This window comes from Stegastes partitus, unplaced genomic scaffold (assembly GCF_000690725.1).
Source record: "Stegastes partitus isolate 25-593 unplaced genomic scaffold, Stegastes_partitus-1.0.2 Scaffold363, whole genome shotgun sequence".
Lineage (NCBI taxonomy): Eukaryota > Metazoa > Chordata > Actinopteri > Pomacentridae > Stegastes > Stegastes partitus.
In genome coordinates this window covers 41109-52824 of record NW_007578094.1, presented here as the reverse complement: position 1 = coordinate 52824, position 11716 = coordinate 41109, and the positions used below count along the sequence as shown (strand labels likewise).

General features: G+C 45.7%; 2 protein-coding genes across 2 annotated transcripts; both read left to right on the top strand.

Moving 5' to 3' along the window:
- Window positions 1-324: 324 nt before the first annotated feature.
- On the top strand, window positions 325-3478 carry fmc1 (formation of mitochondrial complex V assembly factor 1 homolog). Its single transcript, XM_008284532.1, has 2 exons — window positions 325-480; window positions 2959-3478. The coding sequence occupies exons 1-2, from the start codon at window positions 352-354 to the stop codon at window positions 3160-3162; spliced, it is 333 nt and encodes a 110-aa protein (XP_008282754.1). The 5' UTR covers window positions 325-351; the 3' UTR covers window positions 3163-3478.
- A 2327-nt stretch (window positions 3479-5805) lies between these two features.
- LOC103359278 (heme-binding protein 1) lies at window positions 5806-11488 on the top strand. The gene is made up of 4 exons (XM_008284531.1): window positions 5806-6145; window positions 8908-9046; window positions 10756-10936; window positions 11031-11488. The coding sequence occupies exons 1-4, from the start codon at window positions 6068-6070 to the stop codon at window positions 11206-11208; spliced, it is 576 nt and encodes a 191-aa protein (XP_008282753.1). The 5' UTR covers window positions 5806-6067; the 3' UTR covers window positions 11209-11488.
- Window positions 11489-11716: the final 228 nt, after the last annotated feature.

Below are 11716 nucleotides of genomic sequence, written 5' to 3'. Positions count from 1 at the left end.
AAATCTGAGCCCCTAAAACAAGAGACTCCAGCTAGAAACCGCAAAACAGTTCTGAAGGAGGAGATGAGTTTGATCAACACCGGATGACAGACACACAGAAGAGCTCGGCATAATGTCTGCTACGCATTAACGCATTATTTTCCACTTTATGTGCACATTCTTAATCTCAGTTACCTTCAGGTGTTGCAGGAAAACGCCGAGGTGAGGAAGCACCACATGTGCAGCGAGCTCAGGGAGTTTGTGTGACACATCGCCGCCCTGTGGTGGACACGCCGGGGATCGACTGCTCGGTGTTGGATTGAGACGCCTGGCTCTGGGATCGACGCTGCGCGATCACAACAGCGTTCAGAGATGGCAGCCTTGTCATCACCGCTGCGAGTCTGTCGGGGAATACTGAAAGAATTACGCGCCCTTCAAGGACCGAGTTACAAACAGTCGTTGGCCTACACCTACGTTATGGACCAGTTTCGCAAGAATAAGGCGAGTTCTCCCCTTTAACCGCGTTAGGGCTGCTGTTAGCTAAGTTGCTAACTAGCATTACAAACGGCATGGGAGCTGCTGCTAGCTTTTCTGATCACTCTTGAATGTTTTGCTAGTTAACTTTGAATGAGCTGGAAATATTTGTTGTCTGCAAAACATTGTAATAGACTGAATAAAATGTCCTGCCTGGGACCTAAATGTGGTTGTTGTGAACGTCGCGAATATTTACACGCTATAGTTCGCTGCAAGGTGACTGTAGCAGAAGGGCATGCTAACATTAGCCAGGAGCTAATGAGCGTTAGCATAACTTCATATAAGTGCGCTGGAGAGCAGCCTGTTTAACGGTATTTTCATTAATTGTGTTAAAATCATTATTGTTGATTCAGTTGTGCTAAGGGTTAGTGAAACCAAACTGAGCACATGAGCAATATCTTTAAATATAATCGTGCAGCAGCGGCTTGTTGACTTTTATTTAATATAAATCGTGAAGGAAAACTTCAATTAATTAAAAGTTAAACAGTTTGTATTCATCCGCGGTGGTAAGTAGGTCCTTGTAGTTATGATTGGAATATGTTGCATATCTGTTATTTTACTTAAAAACACAAGTTATCTATTATGTACATAAGATTTTTAAGAAGTGTTTATGCTTGACAACATTCAATTTCACTGGAACTAAAATAGTGCTGAACTTTTTTTTTTTTTTTAATCAACTTAGAAACCTGTTGTAGAGATCCTACCATTATTCACTTTTTCAGTTGAGTACAACTTCTAATGCTGCTCCCACCACTCATCCAGTAAACATGTGGCGTTAACAGTGGCACCTCCAGAATTTAAAGTGATGTCAGTATGAAAGTTAAAGATAAATAACAATTAACGTGCATAGACGAATACTGGTACAGTTCATCATTTTGTTATTAGGGTTACCTAATGAAGCAGTAGCTCCAATCCTGGTCCTCAAGGGCCACAATCCTGCATATTTTAGATGTGTCCCTCTTCCAGCACACCTGATTCAAATGATCAGCTCATCATCAAGCTCTGCAGAAGCCTGATAACGATCCTGATCATATGAATCAGGTGTGTTGGAAGAGGGACACATTTAAAATATGCAGGACTGTGGCCCTCGAAGACCAGGATTGGACACCCCTGATCTGTACGCACAATAACATCATCTCTGTAAATATCCTGCTGTGAAGCTGAAACATCTTCTTAGAAAAAAGAAAACTTGGCTTACGTCAAAAAGATCAAACTCTTACAAAAATAAATTTAGCTGTGTTGTAGCTCAAGGTGGCTCGGTGGTTAGCACCGTAGGTGTGAATGTGAGTGTGCTTGGTTGTCTGTCTCTAAGTGTAGCCCTGTGATAGACTGGTTACCTGTCCAGGTGAACCTGCCTTCACCCTGAGTCAGCTGGGATAGACTCCAGCCCAACGCGACCCTAGTGAGGATTAAGGTGTAGAGATGATGGATGGATGGAGCTCAACATTCAACAAATGGTTTAACTGTAGTTTATAAACTGTGACTCTGTCTGGCAGCTTATATTAAAAGAACAGGACAGGATCTAATTTACCTTTACATCCTGACCATCCTGCCTCCATGTGAGGGATAATTTATAAACACAAGTCATTAATGAAGTTGCCGCTGTGTCGTGCATGTTGTGTGACGTTGTGCACCATCTGGCTCTGGAGACGGTCTTATGGATCCTGCTGGTGTCTGACCCTGCAGGTAATTCATAAACTCCTACAAACAGCTGGAATCAACCAACTCCACTTCAGCTCCTGTTAACCCTTCGTGCTCCGTGTGTGACCTCTGTCAGTTTAAGGCATGAACGCTGTCTGTTGACATTTACGGCCGACTGCTGCTGCGCGTCACTGTCATCTAACGCTGCTTTCACCTAAACTTGGACCTTCTAGATTCAATGATTAAACCCGACCAATCGGATTCGAGGTGGCCACGGGGACGACCAATGAGACTTCAGGGGTGGTTGTGCACTTCCCCCCCAGCCCGCCCCTGAAGGCACCACTGGGCATTAAACAATCTGTCTCGAGCATGTCCATCTAAGTGCTTGTTATTCTGTTTATATCTCTGCTTAGGCATATAGGCTTAAAGCTTGTATTAATCACGCTTGGGAGAACGTGGCTCACCAGGGTGGTCGGATGCATGTGCAGTCACTGAAGCAAAACAGCTAGGAGGAACTCTGCTTGTCATTTTCTATTCATCCCAGCTACGACGACATCCCAAGGCACTGTATCATATATCTGAGTCTCTATAGGGACCACTCCAAATGTTTACTGTCCTTGGAGCTCTTATGGTTGATGAAGGAGAAGGAAAAAAATGGCAGCATGTGATGAAGGCGTATGAGTGCTAATCCCAGGTTGTCCACCGTCTACACTCAGTTTCACTTTTCTGTACGGCTTAATAAGCAAACCAAACATGCTCATCTTTGCCCCTCATTAATGTTTTCTTTATCCTCCCCTCTCACAGGTAACGGGAGAGCGGTACTGCCGTGCCCAGCAGGAGGCGCACCACGCCTCGCACACCTACCTGTGTTTGCTGACGTCCACCAGGAACCACATGGCCCTGCACAACCTCTACCACGGCAAGGGAGAGCGCAGCCCGGAGGAGGTGGCCGGCCTGGTGGGGCTCAGGTTGCCCACACAGCCGGGAGGCAAAGGCTGGGAGAAGTGAGGACACAAGAGGGTCCAGCACTGGAAAGGAAATAAACCTTAAGACTCTTCAGAAAGTATTGTGTGTGGCTGTTTCATCTGGCCCCTCATGTAAATTAAACTCCAAAGGTGTGAAATGTGACAGATGTGTGGCAGGCTGGAGATGACGCCGATGTGGACAGATGTGACTTTTTCTCGTTTTGTGTGAATGTAAGCTGTCTGTACCCTCCAGATTATCTACACTTATGTTTGTCTGCTGCTTAAAAGCATCAAACTAAACCACTGTAAGTACATTTTCTTTGTTTCTGTCATTAAAATATAAATCGTTGTTACTATTAGTTTGTGTTTTTGAAACGTCTTTACACATCAACAAACATCCTGCTTAATTAAATCCATCTATTATGTATTTCCTTCAGGAGACAGCTTACAGGAAACTTGCATTAAGCTCCTTGATGTTATGCTGAGTAGCAGGAATGTGGAGCGTATGCTGTTTGTCAGGCGTCTACACCACACCAGAGGCATCATGCTATCCAGTCGCATGTCTGTCCCAGTCTTGTTAACGTGATATCACAGCACCGCCTGGAGGGAATTTCTTTTTAAATTTGGGTCTAGTTGGACTCATGAATGAACTGATTATAATTTTTATCGTCCATCATGTTCTGGTGAATGTGATGTATCGGGAACGCCTCGGAGGGAATTAATCCAGATTTGGCACAAACGCTCTCTTGGACTCGACGATGAACTGATTAGCCTCCCGTAACATGTTTTTGGCCGTAAGTCAACAAGTCGGCCACTAATTGTAAGAAAATTTCACACAAGTAGGATGAAGTGATATCCCAAAGGTCAAAGGTTAATGCCGCCGTGACACCGTGATGTTCTGCTAATACACTTTAACGGCCGTCATTAAACACCATAACTCAGCCAGAGAGACAGATGTTAAACTGACTGGTTGGCGGAGGAACACGTCCAAGAGGAGGTGATTCTATCAGAGTGAGAAATAATCAAGTCATAGATACAGTCGTGGTCACAGCAGTCTGGGGAACAGGTTGGTGATTGTGACGGTGGGCTGCAAGAAGATCACCGGTTCACGTCCCGGTGAGGACACCCGGGATCTGTGTGGAGTCTCCATGTTCTCCCCGTGCAGCGTGGGTTCTCTCCGGGTTCTCCGGCTTCCTCCCACAGTCCACAAACATGCTGAGGTTAATTGGTGATTGTAAATTGTCCGTAGGTGTGAATGTGAGTGTGCTTGGTTGTCTGTCTCTAAGTGTAGCCCTGTGATAGACTGGTTACCTGTCCAGGTGAACCTGCCTTCACCCTGAGTCAGCTGGGATAGACTCCGCCCCCCATGACCCTGGTGAGGATTAAGGTGTAGAGATGATGGATGGATGGAAGCAACTTGTGTTTGATGCAATAGACGGTTCAACCGGACGAGTCTCGCAAACAACTTGCACAAACAAACTCCGATTATTAGGCTGAACTGTTGCTGCTGTCATCCAGAGCCACATCAGAGCCGTTCTCCTCCTCAGTCCTCTGATAGAGAAGCTGAATCTGCTCTTTTCTATTTCCCTCTCAGCTCATGTAAACTGACCATACAGTCAAAAACAACACAAAACACAACCTACAAGTCCGATTAATGAACCATCTGTGCACTGTACAGTATCGGTAGACTGAAGATTCTTCTTACATAAGACTGAACTTTTACTTTAAGTCGTTGGATGTTAAAGTTTCTACATTTTTATGGTCTTTGCAGCTGATGGTCTTGTGAAAAAGGAAAAACAAAAAAACTCTAAATCTAAGTCCAATCAATCTCTGAAAACTTCAGCAAGAGTTGAATCAAGAGCTCCTGAAAAGTTTCACTAAAAATCTATACACATTGAAATAAACCAGGATGCTGGATTGTAGCGTCCAATTAATCTTGTCTACAAAACAGTCCTGAGCTGCATCCTCTCTCCTCTCGCTCCATCCTCAGTTTGTTCTGACCACTGTTATCCAATCCACGTTTTTTTTTCTTCCTTTTCTCCATTAATTCTACCCTTCCTGCTCCCTCTTATACTCTCCAGTGGTGACTAACGTTGCCTTCAGTATGAATTTAAATAGACTGACCCTAAAGCGAGGCAGCTCACAGTGACACGGGGGAGTTCAGACCCGTGCGCTGCCCCCAAACCAACACATGCGCAGGAAAACCCAAAGTCCGATGCGTCCTGACAAACCAACGGCTTGTGTCAACATTTATATTACGCAAAGAAAAAGAAAAAAGAAAAAAAAAGAAGCAGCAGCAGCAGGATGTAAATGTGTTTCCCCAGCGCGTCCTGGAACGGACAGGCCTGACAAACAGAATGAGAGGGAAGCTGTATGAAGGCGGAGTGGCGCTGAAGGTGGCTGCGTTTTGGAGGTTTGGAGGAGGATCCAAATAAAGAAGGATTTCACACCAAAGCATTAGTTTATGTGTGTTTCCATTCATGTCAGTGCGATCTGGGTGATAAGCTGCGCGTCCATATGCTGTCAGCTTTACGCACCACTATGAGTGAACTTAACGAGTGAAAGGTGATGATATGAGCAGAGAGGAGGAGAGGAGGAGGGCGGAGACGCTCCACCCTCACAGCACAGCTTCAGCTGTTCGCTCCTTGATTTGGCAAAAGGGAGTCGAGGAGTCAGCATCTCCAACTTGTGCCTCCGAAAAGAAGAAAAAAAAAAAAAAAAGAAAACATCTGTTGAGGAGCGTCTGCGCTCACTGGAGCAAAGCGCGCGCGTTTCTCCGGAGGGAAGAATTTGGAGCATCTGTGAGTGACATCACGTTCATCAAGGGTTTCTCAAGGAGTTTGGACGTTAAAAACAAACCAAATAAAAAATCAATCAAGAGGGCAAGTTAACGGAAAGGAGGATCCAGCTAAAGGAGCGGAGAGAGGAGGTGACCCGGTCCAAGCGACATGTTTGGGATGATCAAGAACTCGCTCTTCGGAAACACCGAGGAGACGGAATACAAACTGCTCAGTAGTGAGACCAAGGTAAGCAGTCTCTAGTATCCTCTCTGTGACTTTTGTGCAGCCATGATTACTCCTGTGGAGGCTTCCTCGTGTCTTTGCATGAATATTTCAGTAACTGTAATTAGGTGATGTTATGGAAATGTTGTCTAAAAAAAAAAAAAAAAGAATCGCCATGGGTTTCTGCGGTGGTTATCCAGCTGCTATCACAACCCCTGTAACCTTGCCAGACAGCCTGACAGTTAATTGCTTGTGACCTGAAAGGATGCCCGCTGATCCACAGTGGGTGAACCAGCCGGAGGTCCTTCTGTCAGTCAACAAGGCAGAAAGGAATGAAGATGGTGATGCAGATCTGAGTGAGCTTAACAAATGACACCCTCACACTAGAAGGAAAAAAAGATTCCTGTTGGCTCACTGTTGATTATGTGGACGCCTGTGTGTGAAACTACAAGAGTGAAGTGACCTGCAGTGGAAGAGGATGCTGTTTGTGGTTAACCCCTGAGCTCAGAGATGGATTGTGTGTGTGTGTGTGTGTGTGTGTGTGTGTGTGTGTGTGTGTGTGTGTGTGTAGTCCGATACACAGTGACACACAACACTGACATTGCAGGGCAGGAGGAGCATGCCCTTTCCATGTCAGCCCCCTAACCCTGTGTATGTATTTATATATTCAAAGAACAGAGGGAGTGTGTTTACTGTGTGCACACGTTGGACGGATTCCAGTCGACTCACTGATGTGTGTTGTTAACTAAAGCACTGCCTGACGGTCAGTTCCAGGTTCTTCTCTCGGGCCCAGTGGACCCACAGCGGCGTATACTGTACGTGTGCACGCAGCCGTGCTTTGTTGCTTTTGGCATGAGGCTGTTTGAGAGTGGATTTGTGTGTTTGTCTCCTGAACGGCAGCAACTTTTGAGAGGGAGACAAAAGCAGACAGAGGCGGGGGACAAAGAGGACTCGCAGCCCAATTGAACGGACAGTCTGGGAATGGACCGACCCAAACCGACATGTTTACACACACACACATGGAGAGAGAGGCAGATCTGTTCTGACACAGCAGACTACACACCTATTGTCTGCAGATGGATTCCAAAAATAGACAGTTTGAAGGCAGCAGTTTGTGCAAATAGCAGCTTGAACATGAAGCAACGCGCAGAACTCTCCAAGAAACTCATGAAGAGATTTAATGACCAGAATGAAGCCGCCTCCGAGTAAAGAACCCTCAGAAGTCAAAGGTTCGTCAAATCTCTGACTGATGTTTAAAAACCACGTAACGAAATCAGAGCTTGTCACATGATCCGTGGAGCACCTGCCTCACTCCGACACCCAACACTTTTAATTAAAGCTGACACGGAGCACAGAGGAGCTGTCTGGCAGCAGCACGCACGCTCACACCAGCACATTCACAGCGATATGGAGGTGAAATCCTGTTTTAAGTCGAGCACAGAATAATGTAAAACCAAAAATGACAGTGTTAATAACAGTGTTTGTGTGCTCTGTTCAGGCATATAGTAATTATGCTGCATGGGAAAGCACATCCACAGACAAATTAATTACAGCAGCTCAGTGAAGTTAGGCTTTTTGCTTTCTTGGTGTGTCATCCACGCACAACAATAACAGTGTTCCTGACAGGCCGTACACAGCAAAACGCTTGTAATTACCACGCAGGCGGCTGGGTACCTGTCACACGTTGGAGCTTCGTGGTAACACGCCGTTATCTTGTACGTGGGGGCCTACTTTGTGGCCCTCTGCGGTGGCGAGCTACCTCTGGAGTGGGTTTTGGATGAGATTACGCAGATGAAAAGGTGTTAGAAATAAAGAGGAACACATTTTAGAGTCACAAAATCAGTTTCCAAGATGAGGACGAAATCATTTGCACAGTATTTTTAGATTTGAATTTTCCTCCAGGGAAGAGAAAACACACTTAACAAAGCCACATAGGAATGGAAAGAAGAAAGAGTGCCCCGAGCGTATTGGCCTCGTTGTCTTTGTTTGCTGCTGAGTAAAACACATCATCTGCAAAATAATAAACTGTTCTTCTTTCTCCAGCAGCCAAACCTCACAAATCAGTGGTAGAAATTATGAATAACGATGATATTGTGCAATTAAATTGTGATGCAAAGCCTCTTACACGAGCACAGACACACAAGCGTTCACTGTAAAATCACGTTAGGGGGACGAGGAGCCGTGTTTGAAGCCGTCTCCACAGCCGGCAGATTCCTTCAAAACCAATTAAAGTTATTGCTCAGCCTCATAGTTGAGTGACCGTCCTCCACATTAACCCCACTTAATCATATTTAATGCAAAACTGTTGCATCATATTAATGCACCGTGTCCGTGGGTGTGTGGGGAGGGGGCAGCTGTGTGTCTCTTCTCTTGTTGCCTGTTACATAAGGCCGTGCATCTCTTACCCATTATTCTCTGCAAGCTGACTGAACCCCGCAGAGCAGAAGAAGAAATTAAATCGAATCAGTGTAAATATGTTTCATCTGTATCTGCCCGTTTTGGTTTCACACGCCCACACGTGTGCAGCTAACCCACACAGCAAACCCTCCGAGTGTAAAAGCCTGCCGGTTCAGGGCTTCTGTCCTCAGGAGCAGATTGTCAACATCAGTGTGTCAGAGGTGAATCACGTCTGAGCTGAACCTCTCCACCGCTCCCATCCCCAGGAAAAGGACTTCTGTGTTTTGTGTGTTTGTGCAAAAAGAAAAAAAAAAAAAAAAGAAGCTATTTCTGCTTTTGTGCGAGCAGCAGCGGTGATGCTTCAACCCTAACGTCCCTCTCTTCCCAAGGACGGAGTTAGCTTTGAGGTGCGACGCTACGATGCTTTCAAATACGCCGCTGTCTCCTCTGAGGGACGAACCTTTGACCAAGTGACAGGAGAGCTGATCAGGAAGCTGCTCATGTACATCGGCGGGAGCAACGAGCAAGGTAAACCCATCAGAAGACACGTCGTCCTAATGAATCAGATGAGATGTTCACCAGTCTGGCTCACCAGATGTAGACTTTGGGTGAAAGCTGGTGATTTTCTCTCCCTGTCTCCGACCTCCAAACAGTCGCCCACATGTTGAAAATTGTACGTTTTACTCAGTATTTGGATCGTGCAGTAAAATCCGGCAGGCCTTCCTCTGTGCAGAGTTTCCACCAAAACAATTCCTCATCAGTATTTCCTGTTCTGTCTGTGGCAAAATGAGAATGAGGTGCGGTCAGACCATTCTCTTGAGCAAGACCACGTGTTCACCAATAATTTTACCAAATATTTCACTCACCCGCTGCCTCGTTTAGCTTTCCTGTCCCTCTACCAAACTGTTAATGCTCATGTATGATGGTAAAACTACTCAAAATGCAGACAGAAGCTTTTATAATCCAACGAAGGCCAAAGAGCAGAAACGAAGTGGATCAATAATTGGAGGCAAGTCATTAAAATGCAAGATTTTGAACTAATTCTAAAATTTATCTTTGCTGAAAGAGTAGTAGTCCCATCCCTGCAGCACTGTGTCTGAGCTGGAGAACAATCTGACTGCACCTCATTATCATTCTGCTCTAGATTGTTTTATTTATTACGCATTTCTTCCAGCCAGTCCTCTGGATGGTGGTGAGCCCAGGATCCGTGTTCCTGCAAAATAGTGACTGGAAAATTATTTTGGTGGAACATTTGCATGCAGGGAGGCGAGCGTTGCCTTATTGCACAAACCAAACCTTAGCATTTTATGTAATGTAGGATGCATTGATGGAGCTGATTCCTATCATGAAGGGATTTAGAGGATGCTCAGATGGCCCTGACACAGTGGGGTTCCTTCAGGTCTGTAAAGATTCTCAGTCCTCCAGGTCATGGTTGTTCTCGTAGTTTAATCGTAGCAACTGCTTGAGTTCCTTGAAGATGTTCCACCTCTCATCCAAGAGGCTTCATCAGCTCTGACTGACTAGGAGGCGTTGTTGAACCCCACTGTGGGAGGGGGGAGCACTAACGACCCGCATAACGAGGGGGAGGAGCAACAAAACCCCAATTAAAACTCAGGTGTTAATGACTCCTTAAGGATATCTGGAACTCCCAACTAGTCAGTCAGAGCTGATGAAGCCTCTTGGATGAAACGTCTTCAAGGAAGTCAAGCAGTTGCTACGATTAATCCATGAGAAGAACCGTGACCTGGATGAATCTTCACATACAAAAAACACTCCGAAACTTAACTTAGAATTGAATATAAAAACCTTTGTTAGTCCCAAAAGGGGGAAATCTGCAACATCACAGCCGCAAAGTGCCGCTAAGAAACGCAAGAAAGCACAACTATATATTAAAGAGGTGAGGTGTATACACTATATATACAACATAAATAAGAAAAACAGAACAACACAAGGATACTGAGAACATAGATTTGAGACTATCTACATGAATGGGGGGCTTTGTGTAACTGTTGAGGCTCTGTGTCCTCACTATAGACCATAAGACATCTAATCATCATTAAACATGTACAGCCCACATGTCCTGTTCTGCATTATCTGGATAAAAACCACCAGTGTTTGCATTTGCATAATGATATTAAGCACTCATTGCACAAGTCCTGACCTTTAGATCTGGCTCATGCTGCTGTAGGGAGTTTGTCTGCTCCCCTGTTTTAATTCCCTTCCTGTGTGTGTCTAAGGTGAGGCCATGGGTACGGCGGCGCCCACCATCATCACAGTGTACCCGCGAAACGACGGCGTCCTCTCTCGCCGCTTGGTGGTCGGCATCCGCATCCCCAACGGCTACCAGCAGAGCCCCCCGACTCCCACCGACAGTGCCGTCAGGATCGAGGAGCGGCCCGGCATGACCGTCTACGCCCTGTGTGTGCCGTTCATGTGCAGTCATATACAAGGAGGAGAGTTTTCTGGATCTTGATCAGGAGTTTGCAATGTTTCCTCTTTGTTTTGTTTCCAGGCAGTTTGGAGGGTTTGCGGGGGAGAGCGAGTACCGAGCAGAGGCCTTGCGTTTGACGCGCACTCTGGGCGAGACGGCCCCCTTCCAGCGCAAGCAGTACTTCTGCTGCAGCTACGACCCGCCACTCAAGCCTTACGGACGCAGGAACGAGGTGTGGTTTCTACAGGAGGAGCCGTAGGAGCAGTCGGTCTAGTCTGATGCTGAATTCCTTGTTTGACCTCAGTTACCCTCTCAGCGGGGGGATACGTCCCTGTCAGTATTTATTACACATGCTTTTGTCCCGTCCAATATACACCTGAGCTTTTGTTTCTTCAGCACTGGGTCTTCTAATGATAAGCTCGTACCATCTAATGTAGATAATGTAATTAGATCCACATATAGTCCATTATATTCTTAATTGTCACCTGGTGCCTGATTTTTGTGTTTTCCTTTATATGAATAAAGACGTTGTCACCACAGAAAGGCACAAACTGCATCCAGACTCTACCCGAAGCTCAAAGACTTCCACGTTAATGTGAAACCTGCGCCCCTGCTTGTAGCTGTAAAACTGAACTTAGGCGTTCAAGCGTTTTTGGATCATTTAAATCCAGACTGCAGGCTTCAGAACAAGTGTTGATTCAATTAATTTCCTCGACAGAAAAACTGTTGCCTCGAAAGCAGTTGTAGAAAGTATTCGACTGCTTCTC

What these genes read in the sequence shown, in the direction of transcription:
- fmc1 (XM_008284532.1), top strand. Translation starts at nt 352, where the DNA reads ATGGCAGCCTTGTCATCACCGCTGCGAGTCTGTCGGGGAATACTGAAA. An exon ending in ACCAGTTTCGCAAGAATAAG is followed by an intron (nt 481 to 2,958) that starts GCGAGTTCTCCC and finishes CCCCTCTCACAG; the next exon opens with GTAACGGGAGAGCGGTACTG.
- LOC103359278 (XM_008284531.1), top strand. Translation starts at nt 6,068, where the DNA reads ATGTTTGGGATGATCAAGAACTCGCTCTTCGGAAACACCGAGGAGACG. An exon ending in TGCTCAGTAGTGAGACCAAG is followed by an intron (nt 6,146 to 8,907) that starts GTAAGCAGTCTC and finishes TCTCTTCCCAAG; the next exon opens with GACGGAGTTAGCTTTGAGGT. An exon ending in GGCATGACCGTCTACGCCCT is followed by an intron (nt 10,937 to 11,030) that starts GTGTGTGCCGTT and finishes TTTTGTTTCCAG; the next exon opens with GCAGTTTGGAGGGTTTGCGG.